Source organism: Schistocerca gregaria, chromosome 7 (genome assembly GCF_023897955.1).
Source record: "Schistocerca gregaria isolate iqSchGreg1 chromosome 7, iqSchGreg1.2, whole genome shotgun sequence".
Lineage (NCBI taxonomy): Eukaryota > Metazoa > Arthropoda > Insecta > Orthoptera > Acrididae > Schistocerca > Schistocerca gregaria.
The window spans coordinates 418,153,837-418,174,831 of record NC_064926.1 but is presented as its reverse complement, the minus strand read 5'-3'; the positions used below and the strand labels follow the sequence as shown (position 1 = coordinate 418,174,831).

At 40.6% G+C, this 20,995-nt stretch overlaps 1 protein-coding gene across 12 annotated transcripts in view; it reads left to right on the top strand.

The window, feature by feature from the left end:
- LOC126281946 (uncharacterized) overlaps nt 1–20,995 on the top strand; it is a 282,662-nt gene that overhangs the window by 205,837 nt on the left and 55,830 nt on the right. For all 12 annotated transcript variants that reach the window (XR_007551314.1, XM_049981296.1, XM_049981298.1 and 9 more), the window contains one exon: nt 18,439–18,803. Coding sequence is in view for 11 of the 12 variants with exons in the window: in XM_049981296.1 (XP_049837253.1) it covers nt 18,439–18,803 (365 nt within the window). In the remaining variant the exon portion in view is untranslated. The remainder of the gene's footprint in view (nt 1–18,438; nt 18,804–20,995) is intronic.

The following is a 20,995-nucleotide window of genomic DNA, read 5'->3' as shown; positions in this document are numbered from 1 at the left end:
CAACACAATGTGCTCCACTTCAGCGATGGCTCCACAGCCTGTGTGATCTGGATCCTTCCTACCAACACCAGCTTCTGAATTGCACAGATGGAAACTCTGCCTACAGTAAATTTTACATTCCTGTAATCCCCTCTTGGCCTCAGCCTTCATCAATCCCTGTCCTCCACATACCTCTCCCCTTTCCTTCTTTCACTCCAGTACTATACAGCATTCTATTCCACCAACACACCTGCTAGTCCCCCCCCCCCCCCACTCCCCACCCCCCTCCCTCTCAAAATCTCCCAGCTGCCCCTTGTAGCCCTACTCTGACCTCACTATGTTCCTCCACATTCCCACAAGCAACACGACACCTTCACTCACCCTACCGTGTATCCCTCAATCTCCCTGCCCCATGCTTCCTCCTTACAACACCATACAGGCACATGAACAAAACACACAAACACACACACAGAATTACTAGCTTTCGCAACCGATGGTTGCTTCTTCAGGAAGGAGAGGGAAAGACGAAAGGATGTGGGTTTTAAGGGAGAGGGTAAGGAGTCATTCCAATCCCGGGAGCGGAAAGACTTCCCCTCTTTGCCTTTAAATATGTCTGCTTGTGTCTGTGTATGTACGGATGGATATGTGTGTGTGTGTGTGTGTGTGCGCGAGTGTACACCTGTCCTTTTTTTCCCCTAAGGGAAGTCTTTCCGCTCCCGGGATTGGAATGACTCCTTACCCTCTCCCTTAAAACCCACATCCTTTCATTTTTCCCTCTCCTTCCCTCTTTCCTGACGAAGCAACTGCCAGTTGCGAAAGCTTGTAATTCTGTGTGTGTGTTTGTGTGTTTTGTTCATGTGCCTGTCTGCCGGCGCTTTCCCGCTTGGTAAGTCTTGGAATCTTTGTTTTTAATATATTTTTCCCATGTGGAAGTTTCTTTCTGTTATATATATATATATATATATATATATATATATATATATATCTCTGTGTGTGTGTGTGTGTGTCTTCTACTTCAGACGAAGGCCTTTTGGCCAAAATCTTAAATGCACAGCAGCAGGTTTTATAGTGCCTGTCTGCAACTTAATGTCTCCACTATATGATGAAAAGCAATCTACCCTTTTCATAATTTTTTTGCTCTTCCATCTTGCACTTCCCATTGCATAATATGAATACCAATATAAATTGAAGTGTTAGGAAATCTTTTATGAAAATATTTATATGGATTATAACCTTACAAGGAGCTGAAACATGGACGTTAAAGAGTACAAATCAAAAGAGGATAAAGGCTTTTTGTAAAAAGAAGGGCTAAGTTTGTTGAATGCATCAAAAACTTAAAAGCATAGTGAACTTGGTAATGGAGGGCTAAAAATTATAGAGCAAGTACATGACACCATAATTTTAACTGCATTAACAAATTTATTCTTTGCAAAGTTCAGTGGTTAGAGACAATGATTGGATAATCTACGATGAAAAACTATCGGTGGATAGAACCAGATCAGCACCAACATTTACCTGTCAACAGTTCAGAGGCAAAGTTAATTGTTTTATTTTAGGCTAAAGTTCACCTTTACACAAACAAGTCACAGTTCACATTTAACTCTATTCTGTAGTAACTTGTCAGAGAAAAATACACTGTTGGAGTTTAGTTAAGTCAGTCCATAATGACAATCACCATGTCCAACTATATCTCACTCCAGTGACAATGATATCACACATCTTTTTAATTACCACACAATTCAGTTAAAATATTCATTAATCTCATATGCAGAAATCACTTGAAAGTTATTAAATATTAATTTGATTTGATTAATGTAGGGAGACAAAAACAACAGTGGTCTTAGCCCACTATTGCCCTTGTGGAAACTGAGTTTATTGTGTGTTTTCACTCTCTGTGATTCTGCTGAAGTCAGCTGATGCTCTTAAGAAGTTGGAGGAGACCCTTTACTAGTCCTTTATAGATACCAGTTTCTTCAGGCTCTATTGACCCGAATCTTCCGTGTCTTCCACTCTCCAGAATTTTGCACTGGAAGATTAGATGTACTGCAGTTCCATCCTCCTCACCATATAGTCTACTTCTTCCTTTTATACTCATCATGTGAGGTATTTCTTAAAGTTGTCTTACCAGTCGCGAGTCCTGCCGTGAGTTTAAACTGTTTCCTGTCCAAGTTCAGGATTACTGAACTCTCTTGAAACATGGTTTCCCATAAACAAAGTTTGTTAAGTGAAAAATTTGAATTTCATGCTATTCCACAAAGCTGCTTCTCCAGTTCACTGCAGCAGCTACTTTCTGCTTCAGCAGATACAAATACTGTAGTAGCTTGTGACATTGATGTTCATATTAGACAGCTTTCTGTGATAGAATTCTTGAATGCAGCAGGTGAAACACCCATTCAAATTCATGAAAGACTGAAAAATGTGTTCGGTGATACAGCAGTAGAAATCAGCGCTGTAAGATGGTGAGTTCATTGCTGTAATGAAGCTGAAGGGAAACACTGTTGGTTGGTGAATCATGACCCCACGCCACAGTCAGCGAGTTGATGACATTTGTAGTGACCACCGGGTGACTGCAGATGATTTGTGTTACATTACTTCCCTCAGTAAAGGCAGTGTGACGATGATTATTCAGCAACAGGGATACTCAAAGGAGTGTGCAACTTGAGTACTTAGAATGTTAACCAACCAGAATAAAGAGAGAAGGAAAAAAATTGCCTCCCCACTCTTGCAGCACTTCTGTTTGGAGGGAGAGGAGTACCGAGAAAAAGTTGTGACTGAAGATGAAATGTGGGTTTATTTTTTTTATTTTTTTTTTTTTTTTAAATCAAAATCAAAGAGATAGTTAATGAAATGGCATCACAGAAACTCACCAATGAAGAAAAAGTTCAAAACTGTGTGATCATCAGGGAAAGTTATGGCTACAGTATTCTGGGATGCAGATGATGAGATGATGGTGTTTTTTAAATATATAAAGAAGAGCAAGAATGCGTAATAAATTCTGCCCAATACATCAGAACTCCCAAATAGCGTAAAGCACATCTTCAGAAAGTTTGCCCCACAAAAGCTATGTTGGATGTTCACCTTTTACATGACAACGCAAGACCACACACCAGTTGTCACATCACTGAAGGGATTGGGAAAATTGGATGGCAGGTCTTGCCTTATCCCCTATACCATTGATACAGATTATATTGAAAATTCATAAATTAATCACCAGTGTCATAGTTCTCAATCTACATAGTTCAGTTGAAATTGCTGGCAAAAAGAAGAAGAAGAAATAGGAGGCATTACTTTTTACTAACCCTCATAGAAGCTGCCACCTATCCAGCAATGTAGTTTTGATTTTACTGTTGAATTAGTATTGGTTAAGTCAGGTTCTGGTCCAGTGAATGGAGTCATCGTGCCTTTCTTGGTGGACAGTTTATCAGCTTGTTGATTGTCACCAATTCCTTAATGACTAGGAACCTATGGCAGATTTATCCTTTTGCTTTACCCTAGTCTCCAAAGGGATTATGGCATTGTGCAACTATCTTTGATCTTGTTGCAGTGGCCGATAGAGATTTCAGAGCTGCTCGGCTGTCTGATGAATGTAGGTGCTGCAGTCCTTGTAGCATCTACACAAATCCTCCTTCATGCAGACTCTGATAGTGGGTATCTCCATCTAGAATACAGTGGCCAGCTTCCACAAAGAGACTGCTCTCTTTAGTCTAAAGTGTACCCCTTATATTCTGGTCCCAGCACCTTCATCTGTTTTTGGCCTGTCAGTAACCAGACTGTCTCCTGAACGGTGTCGTGGTACATTCTTCCACTGCTCTCTTCTTCCAGTTGCTATATTGAAAGTTTTATTGAAGCAACTGGAAGCTATTGTAATGACATCCGGCATTTCCCCAGCCATTTTTATATTTACCACACTCACTGTTATTAGATCAGTCCAGGGGTGGATGCCAATTAATAAGTGGGTGCTGAGACAGAGAAAAAAATAATAATAAGCATGTTCTCAACTCTGGCTTAATCGTTTTCAGTTCAGCAAGTCCTTCGCAGATAATGATACAGCGAGATGAGGCTAACCAGTATTCTTCTGATGTTCCAAGTAAACTCCGCTCTCTGAGTAGGCTGGCATCAGTGCGGTGTCCCTTAAGCTGGCTCAGTGATGACACTACTTGCATGTGCAGCACAGGGTGTGATTCTGAACTGGCATTAGATTGGCGGGGCAGTCATGTGGGTTACTACCACCCTCTTGATGTTGACTACCTGGTGTGGTGTCAATAGGGTAAGAAAATCCCCATCTTTAAAAAATCCTCACCAGTGTTGTGTCTGTTTAATTGAATGTGGCCAACTGGTGTGGAGGTACTAGAATCTTGAGATTGGGTGCCTCAGCTGACGCCTGAGCAATCCATCAGTGATCGCTTGGAAAAGCATCAACTATTTCATTGCCCTGAACACCAATGTGGAAACAAGAATCCTCTGAGGTGTCGAAGGCCGAATGAGTGCTCACATGTATGTGAGAGAGAGTGAGTCTGCATTCGATTGCTTAGCCATTGGTCTTTACACAAATTTGACTCGTGTAGGAACAGAGACCAGCGGTCCAACTTTTGCACTGTGTGTGGAGGACTGGGTTTGAAGGGCTGAACAATGAGGTGAGAAGCTGGTGACCAGTCACCAAGTAGAATTTTCTTCTATATAAATATTGGTGAAATTTGGTCATGCCATATATTATAGCAAGACCTTCCTTCTCAATCTGGTGAGTAGTTGCAAGCAATAACTCAATTTATCTAACACAGCTTGCAGTTCACTGACATTCCTAGGAATTGGAGAGTGCTTTATGGCTGCTGAGTGCTGACTGCAAAGAGTGGATAATCTCATTTTTGATCACATGCCCTAAATATTCAATCTGTGTTGAAGAAGGAGCACTTGTCTTTACTATACTTTAACCCAGCATCAGAGAGTACTCAAAACAATGTCATGAGATTTGAAAGATATTTTTAGGAATACAATCTGAACCAACTGTCATCCAAATAGTTTGAACAAGAAGGAACTGTTGCTGTGGACTGAGGCAATAATGCTGAAAAATTTCAGGTGCCGACACACAGCTGAACAGTAACCTCAGAAACTTAAATAACCACATATGGGTGTTGATCATAAAAACTTGTTGTCAATATGTCTCAAAGGGAAGCTGCAAATAAGCATCGCGAAGATCAGTTTTTGAGAAGAAGAACCTACACCTAGTGTGTCCATGAGTTCTTCAGGACGTGGCAAAGGAAAAGAGTCAACCATAGTTGTGGATTTACTGTTACCTTGAAATTTGCATATAAACATAATCTGCCTGAAGGTTTCTTTATCACAAACGGTATTGCCCACTGACTGGCTGCTACAGGGGCTACAGGGGAAGTCACACCATTGTCCTGCCAAGGTAAGAGCCCTTATGCCCCCTGGTCTCTGTTAGCACAAGGCATCAGCTGTAATCAGCGAAACTGGTTGTGCATTGTCTTTCATGGTAATGTGAGCCTCAAAATCAGTAGCTTTGCCTTGGCCACCTTGCAAAATGTCACTAAATTCATCTGTATACACAAAATTGTACATAGAAGAACATTGTCTTGAATGTACAAACCAAACAGATAAGACAAGTCAATGCCAAAAATATATTGGCTTCCACACGAGCACAAAACAGTTAATGGAACTGTCTTTATAATGTTACAAACTGAGGCAGGTAGGCTGCAAACACCTCGTATAGGAATCTTATGTCCACCATAAACAGAAAGAGTTGCCTTTGGCTTATGTAGCTTAGGTTTGACTAACAGTTCATAAGTGCTTCTATTTAAAGAACACACTGACACACCAGTGTCTTGAACTGCATGTGTATTTTGGTATTGGCAAACAGTGGAGTGACTGACAACTTACTGGCCTGATGCTCAATGGAAGAAGTGTGAAGCTTCTTCACTGTTGCAATGGACTTGCACAGTGTAACACAAAAACACTACTGGGCTTGGAAAAATTGTACTAACATTCATGAGAATGTGCAAATTGTGTGTTGGACTTGCATTTCTGCAAACAAACAGTTTGAATGTGACCTGCCTGCCGTTTGTGTGCTGAGAAACACTGGGGGCAGGATTTAACAACACTAATCTGTGGCCTAGCATACTGGTTCTGTTCATGTTCCGTCCTGGCTGAGACCTTGTGTGCCGTAGTGCACAAATTACAGGCACAATCTGCTTACCATTACTCTGTATGGCACAAACAGGAGCAGAATCAAAATCTACTGTTGCATTTTCATATGAATCCTGACACTCCACTATTTCCAAATCTTGGCGAGCTAGGATTAGAATACTAAGAATCTGTTCACATATGTGAGGATCTGACACATTTGGACAGTGGAGTCCTTGATCATGGCATCATTATAACAGCATCCACACTCACACTTAAAACTGCAATGGCATGGAAGTCCTTGTAAGTCTGCTGCCTACTGCTTATGAGTCTGCGTATGCAAACAAAAGAATTTGTAGCACGCAGCTGCCACATTAATCTGTTATTCAAACTACTTATCTAGCACAACAAATAATTCTTCATAAGGAACACAGGGTGGGTGGAGGGGAAAAGCTTGCAGGTGAGCCTTCACAAGTACCCTGACATACCAATAGTTGCAAGGAAATATGGTTGCCTGTCGCTACCTTCTATATGATGTGCCATGAAGTGTGCACTGAGCTGTGCTTGGTACTCAAACCATTCCTCATGAGTGGAATCAGATGTGTGGAATGGTGAGATGAAAACAGGCACTGCTGGCTGTGGCTGTGCTCTTGGAGGTGGGGTGGAGGTGGTGCAGCATCTGCTGCCTTTGAAACTGGACGATCTCTATCACTGACAGTTCTTGTGGAGGGCTAGCCATGATCAGAACACACATGAAAAATTGCAAAACGAGAAATACTATGCACAACCAAAAAGCACGAATGTTAGCCTCAGTAAGCACAAACAAACACAGTCAGTTCCAGGCCATGTTCTGAAATACAAAAGCAGAGTAAGGCAAGCATGGTAAAAAATCACTATTCAGCAAAAATAGATACACAGGTGTTAGTGGCACCAGGTGGTTGTTTGGAACACTCGAGGGAACATTCTTGTCACCAGTTATTGGGCCGGTCCCGAGATGGATGCCAAGGAATAGGTGAGGGCTGAGACAGAGCAAAATAATTAGGGGCACACGTAATATGTTCTTAACTCTTATTTTTTAATTACCATCAGTTTAGCAACTCCAATTGTATTCTAAAAGTTCATTGATACAAGCAAGTTCATCATAGATAATAATACAGAGATAAGAGGCTAACCAGTAGGCTTCTAATGCACTGAGTGAACTCCGCTACCTGACAAGGCCGGCTTCGGTGTGGTGTCTCTTAAACTGTTTTGTTGGTGGCGCTACTCGTGTGTGCAGTAAAGGGTGTGTTTTTTAGCTGGCTGCAAACTGGCAGGGCAGCCACATGGGTTGCTGCTTGCTACTGCCTCCACTGTATCCCAAAGGTGTAATGGAGGCATGTCCAACATGGTCTCAATTCCAGCAGTGGGTGTGCTGCTAATTCTGCCTGTTATGGCTAAGCAGGGCAATGTGTCCTCGATGTCTTTTGCAGCAGCATGCGTGAATCAAATCGTCTCAGTTTGTTTCAAGCCATGTAAATTCAAATAAAATACTTGACATGTCGATAGATATCTCCACCATCATTGTCAGAAGTGTAACTCACTGGCAGGCGTATTTGGCAGGGTTTTCTGCATATATAGGCATGAGTGCAGTATATGACACCAACCAGAGAGGGCAGAAATGACATGATGGGGTAAATGTGAGATAGGCAGCTCGCAGCAGCTCCAGTCCACTGCGGGACAAGTGAATCAAGTGGTGCGAGGGGCCGCTGCTCCCTCCCCTCTACAAGTGCCAAGCAACAGTCTTTGCTTTCTTTTGATATCCAATGCATGCCATCATGCCCTATTATGTGTGTACCACTGATCTCTGTTAAAATTGTTGCTGTTTACTCAAACCTCAGCCGCCTCCTTTACAACGAAATCGCAGTTAGTTGACTCATAAGCAGAGACCCTTGTCTACTCAAATTGTATTTTGTGTCCATTTTCCAGGCAATGCCCAGCTATACAAACTTGTTAAGTTCCCTTTATTTAATATGTCGCTTGTACTCAGTACAGCAGTCCACAGCTGTGCGAATTGTTTAATCTGTATAGATACTGATGCACTCACAGGGGACACAGTACTCACCAGGCAAACAAAGAGCCATGTAGTCAGCTGCATATTGCTCTACAGTATGGCAGGAAAGCAGCTGGCTGGCCTCTTTTGCTGATTCACCAGTTGTCCTTTGTTGGTGGTATTTGAAAGCATTTGCAGTGTCTCCCTTGCTAAACTTTCTCTCTAAACCTGCCCCTTAAATGCAGAAATTGAGACTGTAGGTGGTCGTTATCAGAAAAAAATCTTTGCTTTGTGTACTAATGTGTTCAGGACCTCTTGATCATCTGCAAGGTGGTAAAAACTAGCAGCGTTCGAATATCAATTAGTGTGAATTCATCCTATACACTGAATGGCCCCCTGTTTTCAGCACAGCTGAAATGTCCAAGAATGGTAGCTTGTCATCCTTCTCAATCTTGATAGTGAATTTAATGTTGGAGTGGACACTTCTCATGTGATCGATAAACTGCTGCAGTGCATTTTCACTGAGGCCATATCAGGAAGGAGTCCTCAACATACTGTAGGAATCTTCAAGTTGTTCCATGATGTTCTAATGACAACATACTTCTTGTAGCTCTATGAATATTATGAGATGACGAATGGCACTGCGATGGGGTCGCCACCTTCTCCGGCAGTCATGAATTCTTCAGTGATCACTTTGAGAAGCAGGCTCTGAACTCTGTGGCATTCCGTCCATCTTGCTTCCTGCAGTACCTTGATGATACGTTTCTGATAAGGCCTCAAGATGAAAAAGTTACCATTCTGGGATGTCTTAGCTGTGCAGAAGGCAGGATGCTGGCTTGGCTTTTCACTGTATAGGAAACAAATGCACTCTGACCAATCAGTAGTTTTAATCACTTCTACACGAAAAATCAGTCCTGAGCATGTTAGTACACAGAGCAAAGATTTTGCCTGCAGACTCTCACCTACAGTCTGAATTGCAGGATTAAGATGTGTGTTCAGATAGAATGGATACAACAGGGGAGACACTGCAAATGCTTTCAGAAGCCACCGACAAAGGATGCCTGCTGAATCAGCAGACGAGGCCAATGCGGCTACTTTCTTGCCATACTATGGACCAACGAGAAGCAAGTTACGATGTGTGCTGCAGAGGCTTGGATTGAAGCCAGTGTTTTGCCACCTGCCTACGCCCAAAGATAATAGATATGCTGTGTCCTATTAAAGATCACATAGCTCTTCATATGCCTGATGTGTGTGTGCAAGTGTGACCACATCTATAGAGGTCAAACAATTCGCACAGTTACAGAATGTTGTACTGATCACAAGTGACATATTAAACAAGGTGAGCTTGGACAAGTCAGACATAGCTGAGCATTGCCTGGAAAATGGACGCACAATACAATTTGAACAGAAGAGAATCGTGACTCATGCACCCACTTATTGGGAATCTGTTATAAAGGAGGTGTTCAAGATTAGAATATACAGCAGAAATTTTAACAGGGACCAAGGGTACACAGTTGGGCATGGGGTTTGGTGGTGGACATTGAAAGAAAGCAAAGATGCTTGCTTGGCACACATGGGGAAGTGGGAGTGGCGTTTCAAATGTGGTGCAAGCTCTTTGTGGCACGTGACATCACTGGTCCTGCAGTGGACTTGCCTTCTGTGCTTGCATGGTTTCAACTCTTTCTGATTGGTGCTAGATGTTGCACTTATATCTGTGCAAGCGACACTCCTAACAACAAAGGTGGAAATAGCCATCAAAAGCTCAAGTATTTTATTGTAAATGATATGGCTTGAAAAGAGAGAATATTTTGTTTAAGCAGGCTAATCTCTGCACCTTGCCAAGCTCCTTAATAGCCACCATCTGTTCTACATTATTCCACCATGCTGTAGCTCCATAAATTACCATAGGTCTTACTACAGTGGTGTATATCCAGTTCATACTTATGGCAATGGAAACCCAGTTTTTACCAAAGGCCCTTCTAGTTCACATAAGAGTAGTTTTTGCCTTGGAATGTATATTCTGTCTATGAGGGGTCCGTGATAGGACCGCATCCAGGGTTATCCCTAGAAGCTTCATTACCCCCTCTAGTGGTTGAGTTTTACTGAGGAGCTTGAGATTTGCTTCCTCATAAATGATAACTACAACAATTTTCTTGGGACAGACCGAAGTCATGTTTTCTGCACCAATATTCTACAATGTCTAGTGCTCATTGTGCCATTGTTCAACTAGTAACTAGCAAATTTGTTGGGTATTACTTTGACTAAATCATCAATGTATCCTTTGCAAAAGTAGCCTCTAGTCTTTTAACTCATTCGTTGACCTCTAGGTTACACAGGAGTATGGACAAGACCCCTCCTTGTGGACACTGCCTGCTGACATTCATTCTCATTTTCTCATTCATCATGTTGGCTTCTACCTTTCATCTAGTTAGAATGATATTAGTCTAGTCGTGTATGGTGGTTCTCAGTGCCAAGCTCTTCTACTGTTCTAACCATGGATTTGAAGATTGTATTGGTGAAAGCCCCCTCGATGTTCAGGAAAATGCAGAGAGCTATATCCTGAAAGTGTCGGGCTTTTCCCACCTTCCCAACAATTTGGTGAAATGCTGTTTGATATGATTTACCTGCTTGATATGCATGTTGATTTACATGTAGAGGAACCTCAGTTAACCTCTTGTCCCTAAAATGCACATTAACCAGTTTTTCTAATGTATTTGGAAGGAAGGACAGACTGATTGGTCTCACATCCCTTGGCCTTGGTATGATCAGTTCTTGCTGGCTTCAGAATGAAAACAAACTTCTCTGTCCTCGAAACACTAGCACTGATTTCTGCTGTCAGGCAGACAGTGAACAGTCTACATAGGAATCTAATTAAATCATCTCCTACTTGTGTCAGTAGAGCTGGAAAGATACCAACTGGGCCTAATGACTTAAGTGGTTGAAACGTTAATGCCTCCCACTCGATTTTTTTGAAATCAGTACATTTTCTAGCAGTTTCCAATTATACCCTTTAATTACTTGTAAACTAGTGTCTCTGAGGGACTGACATGTGTTATTTGTTTTCTGCAAGAGTGCACTGAGGGAAGTGTGTCAGTGCATTGAGAGAAGTGCATGTTGCTGAGCACATATAGTGTCTCACTTGTTGATCTTATATACTAACCATCCTCCTTCCTGAAAGTATTTCCTGGATTATTTGGTATTCTAGTGAAGATTTTTTGAAGTCTAGCACAAGTAGCTGTGCTTTTCACTTCCTCACAGGATATCTTCCAGGGAGATAGCTTCGCTTGCTTGCAAGGTCATACCTGACCAGGGCTTCTGGATATTTTGCACATTGTTCTTTCTTCCTTGCAAGATTGAATGTTCTTACCTGCTTCCTTTACGCTTCCAGGTTAGTTGTTGCACCAAGGTAAATTGCTGTTTGTGCACTTCTTGGTGATTGGGCAGTATTCTAAATATGAGGTCGTAATGGTAATGGCAGATGTCAGTATGCCTGTGATATCCTCAAAATCTGCAGAATTCCTTATCAAAGTTCTGACTTCAGATAAGTGTGAGTTTAGGTCTTTCATATATGCTTCTCAGTCAGTTTTTCCGTGATTCCTATAGGCCAAGGTCTGTTTAACACCGATTTCAACTTCAAACTTAATATACACGTGGTCAGTTAAGGATGGCTCCATCACCATATGCCATTGTTTGACATAATTGCCTATTATAGTGGACCAAGACGGTAGGTTCCCTATCCCTATTCAAAATTTCCAGATTATTGTGTAGTAGAAATTTGAGTAAGGTGCTCACTTCTAATGTCGGGATGCTGCTTCTCCACACCAAGTTGTGGCCATTGGCATCACAGCCAACCAGCAGTTATTCATTATGCTGTGAGCAGTTATTTACCAGTCTCCTTGTTTCCTGGGAGGGAGTAGTACTGTCCTCATAAGAAAGGTAATCTGAGACATCTACATCTACGTGATTACTCTGTTATTGTCAGTAAACTGCCTGGCAGAGGATTCAAGCTGTCTCTCTAGCTTTCTATACTCGAACGGCATGCGGGATGCATGAGTACTTAAATTTTTCTGTGCAAGCCCTGATTTCTCTTATTTTATCATTATGATCATTTCTCCCTTATGTTTTCACAATCGGAGGAGAAAACTGGTAATCAAAATTTCATGAGAAGATCTCTTCACAATTTAAAAAAAAAAAAACTTTGTTTTAGCGGTTGCCACTCCAATTCACATATTATGTCTGTGGCTCTGGCTCACCTATTTCGCAATAATTCAGAACGAGCCACCGTTCTTTGAACTTTTTCGAAGTCATTCGTCAGTCCCACCTGAAGCGGACAAGCACAGCAATACTCCAGAATAGGGCAGACAAGAGTGGTGTACCGTATGTACTCGAATCTAAGCCACACTTTTTTTTCCGGTTTTTTGTGATCCAAAAAAACCACCTGCGGCTTAGAGTGCAAAGCAGAAGTTCTGAAAAATGTTGGTAGGTGCCACCACAACTAACTTCTGTCATTGAATATATGTAGCGCTTCGCAGGCACAAATGTAAATACTGGCACCAAAACCTCTGCGTCAGTAAATAAATTTTAAAAAAGGCGGAAGACGAGCTTTTTTTCTCCGCCCTGAGTTTTGAACACTGCATTTTCATACATTATCCAACGAAGTAAATACAAATTCTGTATTGTTCATCTTCGAATGTAGCAGCATTTCAATGCATTATGAAAATCTGACTGGCCAGACTGTTTAGGATGTTTGTCAATATGGCCAACTTTGTGTTCTGAATTTTTTCCTACCTGTGAGAAGAGATGGTTGCTAATAGTAACTTTTATGAATTGTGAATCACATGCAGTATTCTCTTCACAATAATAATAATAATAATAATAATAATAATAATAATAATAATAATACGAATATGCCATGTATTCTTTCATGTTTGCTGCTATCTCATTTAAATCCTGTCTGCCTAATAAACTACGAAAGTAGAGTGAGACAACAGCAAACACGGAAGAATATACATATCATGTCATGTTTATATTAGTATTATTCTTATGCCGAGTAGTGATAGTCAGAAATGAAGCATGGCAAGTGATTAGATTTTTAAATTTAAGATGACTCTAATTTCTGTGCAGAATGTAATGTACTAAAGAGGGGTGTCTGCTAAGATTTTCAAACTGAGGAAAATTTTCGCTAAACTCTCGTTCAGAACATCTTCTATCATATGCAGTCTATTATTTGGCGGTAGTGCGCACAAAAGCAAGCCATGCTGCGAGCGGCGATAGGTCGTAAACACTCATTATCAGAATGCAACAAACAATGCATGACACAGTACAGTAATGCATTTTCAGCTGTGAGTGATGTAAATACCTATAACAAAGAGAACAGCACTTATCAGATCAAAGAAAAATAAGCAATCAATTCAAACCAGACGAAGCACGTGAAAAAGGAAGGGTACCCGTATAAATACGGACGGAACACCTGACGCATAGCAATGGCTACCTGGTGAAGCTTAACTGCTAAGCTTACAACTCAAACCAGACTACTATAACTACTATAGCTGAATTGTCATTCATTTGACCTAAATTGTGTCTCATATTACAATGGACCAACTTTGTTTCGATTTGGAGGTGCGGCCTAAAACTTTTCTCTCCCATTGAATTTCGAGTCTCTTTTTTCAGGTGCGGCTTAGATTCGAGTGTGGCTTAAATTCAAGTAAATACGGTAAGCAGTCCCTTTAGTAGATCTGTCGCACCTTCTAAGTGTTCTGCCAATGAATCACAGTCTTTGGTTTGCTCTACCCACAACATTATCTATATGATCATTCCAATTTAGGTTATTTGTAATTGTGTACCGAGCAAGGTGGCACACTGGACTCGCATTTGGGAGGACACTGGTTCAATCCCACTTCTGGCCATACTGATCTTCTCCTCCTCTTTCTCCTTGTAATTGTAATCCCTAAGTATTTAGTTGAAGTTACAGCCTTCAGATTTGCATGCCTTAATGCATGATCGAAATTTGGTGGATTTCTTTTAGTACTCATGTGAATGACTTCACACTTTTCTTTATTCAGGGTCAATTGCCACTTTTCGCATCACACAGATATCTTATCTAAATCATTTTCCAATTTGTTTTGGTCATCCGTTGGCTTTACAAGACGGCAAACTACAGCATCGTCTGCAAACAATTTAATAGGGCTACTCAGATTGTTTCCTATGTCGTTAATATATATCGGGAAAAATAAAGGGCTTCTTCGGGGAACATCGGATATTATTACGAACTGTGACCTTTCTGACAAGGAATCACGAATCCAGTCACACAACTGAGGCGATATTCCATAGGTGTAGTTAGAAGACGCTTGTGAGGAACAGTATCGAAAGTCTTCTGGAAATCTAAAAGTATGGAATCAATTTGACATCCCCTGTCAATAGCACGCATTACTTCATGAGTATAAAGAGATAGCTGTGCTTTAGAAGAACAATGTTTTCTGAACCTGTGCTGACTGTGTGTCAATAAATCATTTTCTTCAAGGTATTTCATAATGTTCGAACATAGTATATGTTCCAAAACCTTACTGCAAATCGACATTAGTGATATAGGCCTGTAATTCAACAGGTTATTCCTATTTCCCTTTTTGGATATTGGTGTGACTTGAGCAATTTTCCAGTTGTTAGGTACGGACTTTCTGTGAGTGAGCGGCTGTATATAATTGATAAATATGGAGCTATTGCATCATCATACTGTGAAAGGAACCTGATTGGTATACAATCTGGACCGGAGGCCTTGCCTTTATTAAGTGATTTAAGCTGCTTTGCTACACCATGGATATCTACTTCTATGTTACTTATCTTGGAAGTTGTTCTTCATTCTACAGATCATTACAATTTCCCATGTGCTTCCTTCCTCAGATTGTTTCATCCTGAGGGTCACTAAATCCCTGGAACAGAAGTTTGCCATCAGGTTGACTGAAATTCCATTCTTTACATAAACGTTTATTCTGTTATTATTTAAATTTATAGCTTAAATCAACTTACCTCCAGTTTTCCCAAGGCCTGAAATGCCCTGTTTATATAGATAGGGTTCCTGGATAACAGCAACATCCACCTCCTGTCTTCCCAGAAAAGGACTCAGGGCAGCAGTTGCCCCTTTACTGCGTTGCAGGTTCATCTGCAACAATGGTAGTCTCCAAATTGCATCCTTGGTGATTTCTGATGTCCTTGGTTATCATGATGACAACCTGTGAGAACCTTGTACAATTTCAGGTCCTGTTCCCTTATTGCCATGGGATTTTTCACTTGGTTGCCTCTCAAGATTTTGGCCATCTGGTACAATCTCTCAGATGATTACCTCCGATCCTTGTGTTGAGAACTTCTGGTTCTGCATCTTTAGTTTCTCAAACAGAGCCTTTGGAGGAATATCCTTACAAGTTTTGGTATCCAAATTGATACGTTTGCGGTCTTGAAGAGCTCAGCTGCGGTCTTGTCCAGCAGCTTCACCCCCTCTCAAAGAGGGTATCTTGGCTACCGTCTCTGTAAGTCACTCCATGGTTCCAACCCTTCACAGACAAAGATAAAGAGCACATGTGGCGAGATAGACCCTCCTGAATTTGGATCCTGAATTTGTGTCCTCCCTAGTCATTTCAAAGAGAGCCATCTGAATAAGCTCCATCTACTGTGAAGTGATGTTGACCAGTGAATGTCCCTGCTCGATAACTGTCATCTTGCGATGGCTTTTTCTGGACCCATTTATCCTGAGAATTTTGTGTGTTAGACTCCTCCCTTGGTCTCTTGTTCCCTGTCTTTGAGATAGAAGGGGTCTGATTACCCCTGAGACATTCTTTTTTCCAGAAGTCTTAGTTTCAGGACCTTTTAGATATTTCCATTTATCTTCTTTTTTCTTTTGTTGTTTGAGGAGTTTCCTCCTCTGAGACCCAGACAAGGATTTGATTGTGACCTTATGCAACTTCTGAGTAACAGTTTCCCCTTCTTGGACTGACCACATAACCAGTTGTGGAAACACCTTCCAGTTGTTCCATCCAAGATGCTTGTGTATTTGAAGTTTCAAGAAATCCTCCAGTTTTTGTTTTATTTTCTGTGTTTTCCATTGTGGTCCCATGCACATTGGGGATCTGTTCGGTCGACACCAAGGAACCCCATGTGGTGCAAGGCTGATTACTCAGGGAGCTCGCTTGGTACCCCTGAGGCTCTATTAATGACACATCTTACCATGTGCCACAGACCCTTGACACCGATCACAAAACACGTAGGGTTGGGTATATTGGTAATTGGAGAAGGACTGTGGGAGTGAATAGGCAAGAGATAGTGGGACATTCTTCATCTGTTCATCCATTGAGGTCTGTCAGGCATAAGCTACCCTGCCAGTAGCTGTGCTGCTGCCAGCATAGCTTCTTACAAAGATGCTAGTCTCTCTGCTGTAATGGACAGTGCTTGTACAAGGTGATGTCCCCTACAGAGCTATTACACATTAATATTGTTTAGTTTTGCAGGTGTCAGTGCACATATTTTCGCATACAGAATGTACATAGCAGTGACATTTGTCAACACTGAGCTCTGGGAGCAGACGTGACATGTCTTACTCATGAGCTTTCAAACTACGAGGGCTATCCACAAAGTGCATTACGTTTTGGATTTAAAAATAAATAAAGTATTGGAATTTTTTTAATTATATACAGATGAAAGCCACACTTAAATACTATTTTTCTACATAGTTGCCATTTAAATTAAGGCACTTATCATAGCGATGGACGAGCTTGGAAATTCCTTTATTGTAAAATTCGGCCTCCCGCGCCTTCAACCACGTGGTTACCTCTTTTGGGACAGAAAAGGTGTGGTTTTTGTGGATTTCCTGGAAAGAGGCACTACAATAAACTCTCAAAGGTATTGCCAATCTCTGCACAACCTCAGAAGAGCAATACAAAATTAGCGCAGGGGAAAGTTGGGCTCAAAGATCTCGCTGATGACAACGCCCGAGTGCACACGGCAAATGCCATTCGTGAAGTTCTCGAATCTTTGAAGTGTGAGTTGTTTCCTCATCTGCTGTACAGTCCTGACCTAGCTCCGAGCGACTTCCACTTATTCCCAGCAATGAAGAAGTGGTTGGCTATGCAGCGTTTTGATGACAACGCACAGCTTCAAGAAGAGGTAACCCCACGGTTGAAAGCGCAGGTGGCCGAATTTTACGACGAAGGAATTTCCAAGCTCGTCCATCGCTATGATAAGTGCCTTAATTTAAATGGCAACTATGTAGAAAAGTAGTATTTAATTGTGGCTTTCATCTGTATATAATAAAAAAAAATTCCAATACTTTATTTATTTTTAATTCCAAAACGTAATGTACTTTGTGGATAGCCCTCCTATGAAGTGCCAATTTTGGGTGAAATCTGACTACTTAAAAATGGCCGTAGAATAAACTGTTGTTTTGTAAACTAGAATATGCTCTGTAAATCGGCTAGGCTGTAGTTTATTGTTTTGGATGAACTGCATGAACTAATGTTGAAGAGAAAATATTGCTGGTAGAAGTTTATGAATATATATTGACTTTATTATTTTTCCATGATCTGGATCCCCTTGTTTACATGTATGAGCACCATAATGCAAATGAGGGTAAATTACATGACATTATTAATTAGTCAGTTAATTAGTCAATGCTGTATGTCATTTTATATGGAAAATAAGGTAACAAAAGTGTGTAGTCAATGCTTGGAGTGTAACAATAGTTATAGTGAAATCTGCCATGGAGAATAGTAATAGTCAGTGATGTTAGTTATTACATACTTGTATGTTAATTAATTTCAGATGAGTCATAGTATTTTCAAAGGAAAATGGAACTGCCAGACTTTCTGATGGTGTGGGCCACTTTTCCCAAACGAACTGATTAGTTTATAAGGTTTTGCAGATTTTGCATATTGTGAACTGTAGTACTGTACTGTCATCAGTTAATTATATTTTCAAATTATAAGTGCCCTAATGACAACTAATTTCATCAGTGTAAATAGAACAACCAAATAAATAACCTTGGCAATAAATTCAACTAAAAGTAAGGCTAATTAAGATATTGAGACTTTTTTGTAAGTGTTACATGTGAATAGCTAAATGACATTTAGGGTGGGGGAGGGCGGTGGCGATTGTTGTTTATTAGAGTAGAAAAAACATAACAGATGGGATGAATCCACGTTCACATGTCACACTTTCCAAATTTTTGTTATTCTGTGCTGGACTTTCCATTGTAAGAAGTGTAGGAGGTATATTGTGATAAGAAACTGACACTTGTGATTTTCTCTTAGGTCCTCACACAATTCTACCGCCAACCGCAGTCCCGCCACCAGGGCAGCAGCAGTTACCTCCTCCACAGTTTGGCAGCACAGTTCTTGGTTCTCCAAGTCATATGTATCTCCCGCAGCAGGCTCAGCCGCAACAGCCACCCCTGCACCAAGGCCCCCAAATGCATCAACAACCCCCTGCTCCTGTCCCAGCTCCTGGACCTGAGCCCCCACAGCCAGTCCAACATCCACAACAGCAGCAGCAACAGCAATCACAACAGCAGCAACAGCAGCCTCAGCAGCAACAGCAACCACCTCCTCAGCATCAGCCTGCATCACAAGGATACCAACCACAGCATGCCATGGCTACAGTATCATATCCTTACCAGGTAAGTACTAAATTGGGCCTTTTACTGTTACTGTTGACTTTCCTGTGACATTAACAGGAATCAGGAAACCTGTTTCACTATAATTTGCATCACCCATTGAATGATGACACAAGTGGTTATTATTTTAACTTGATGTATGAAACAAGTTTCACTATACACTTTTTGCTTAAGTTCCATGTCTCTACTTTTTATTTAAACAGTACTGTAAAACAATGTAAGTCAGTTTTCTCGATTTTGCTACCATAGAACTTAGTACAAGTAATAACAAACTCAGTGATTATATGAGATGGAGACAGTAAAATCACTTCTCAGCCAAATCTTTCAGCAGATGTGGATTGTCTTGACACAGCAGATTATTTCCTGGCTATGAGCCTGCAGATTTGTATCTGAATTTATCTTGTCCCGATAGAAGTATTCCTATGTTATCAGAAATCCAAAGAATTATTTTATTTCATATGAGAATATGTGTTATCCCCCAAACTATTGTTATTTCCACTTTTCATGAGCACATTGATTTTGCTCTGCCAGAAAAAAACAACGATAATTGCTGGAATTGTGGCACAGTGTGGAATATATTTTTATGTGTGGATGTATAGAGTTCTTTCTTGGTTAAATTGTTAACTCATAGAATGGAGCAACATAATTTTCTCATTCCTTAACTCCAACAGAGATCTTTGCCCACCACAGTTGGCACTTAGTGCTGGGAGCTGACAGTGGCTGTTGGCACGAGTTGTGTGTGTGTGTGTGTGTGTGTGTGTGTGTGTGTGTGTGTGTTGCTATTGTGATAATTTATAATATTTAGTAGCCTTCTTTCAATGTGCCTGTCTGACACTCAAACATCTGTTCTGTAGTATCAATCTACCCTCTTTCATATTGTAAAATTTTATGTAATTCACAGGCAAGTGGTCCCACACAAGTATGTAATAGAATTTGTTATTGAGGAAGGCAGTTAATAATTGTTGCTTAGCAAGTACAGTAAAACTCCACTTACCCAAACTGCAACTATCTGGATCACCAAGTAACCAGATCACTTTGAGCAAAAATTAATTTGTACTGTATGACTAAAATTGTTTATTTTGTTCAATAATTATTACAGTATACAGCACACTGCATATTTATTATCATTATAAAACCAGTCAGCATAAATGTATTCAGACAATTATTCCAATGAACACTGAATACAGCATGCACATTGTTGTATGTGAAAAATTGTTAGCAGACAAACTAAAAGTCCTTCAACAATTAGACAAAGGCTTGAGTAGCAAGCAGTTATCTGAAGTGTTTAATGTGGGAACATCAACAATTTCAGACATAGAAAAGTCCTCAATTTTAAACTTCTGAAGATGAGAATTCGCTGTGGAAAATTATAAAAATGGCAGAAAGATAAAGAGGTTGAGTAGGCCATATTCAAGTGGTTTTTACAGCAGTGCCCCTTGGAAAACACCCTTTCAGGGCTGATTGTTTGAGAAAAAACAAAACTTTTAGCCAAAAAAAATCGACAGTTTGTTTTCATTTAAAATGAGCAGTGGCTGGCAAAATTTCAAGGATGGGCATGGTGTACATGAGTTGGATTTAAGTGAAAAGCTGTCATCAGACCCTAGAACAACAGATAAATTTTATTGAAAAAATTCAAAATTGAAGCATAACCTTATGATCCTGAATTTTTGTACAATGCAGATGAGACAGGCCTTATTTTGGAAGGGTTTATTTGAAACAACTTCAACTTCTAAAAGGAGAACCAGTGCTCCTGGCCATAAGATTAGTAAAGATGATGTAACAGTGCTGAATGGTACTAACTCTACAAGAAACCACAAAATACTCCTTATGTTGGTATAAAAATCTAAAGAATCCATGGCTTTCCCGAAATATTAAACTTCCCACCTTTTTCAATAATCAGCCAATGGTCTGGACAACTGCTACTGTGTTTTTTGAATGGTACAATTAAATTTACATACATGAAGTAAAAAGTACCAAGGTACCATAGGAAAAGAAGGCAGTAAGGTGCTGTTAATTCTGGACGCCACACCCACCCATTCCACAGGAAGCCTTTTTGGTAGTGAAGATGGGATGTTTAAAAACACTCTTCCTGCCACCAAACATGACAAGTTTACTGTAGCAAATGGACCGTCGGTTATTGAAATTATGAAGTACCATTACAGAAGACAACTTTTGAGGAAGCTTTCCATAGAAAA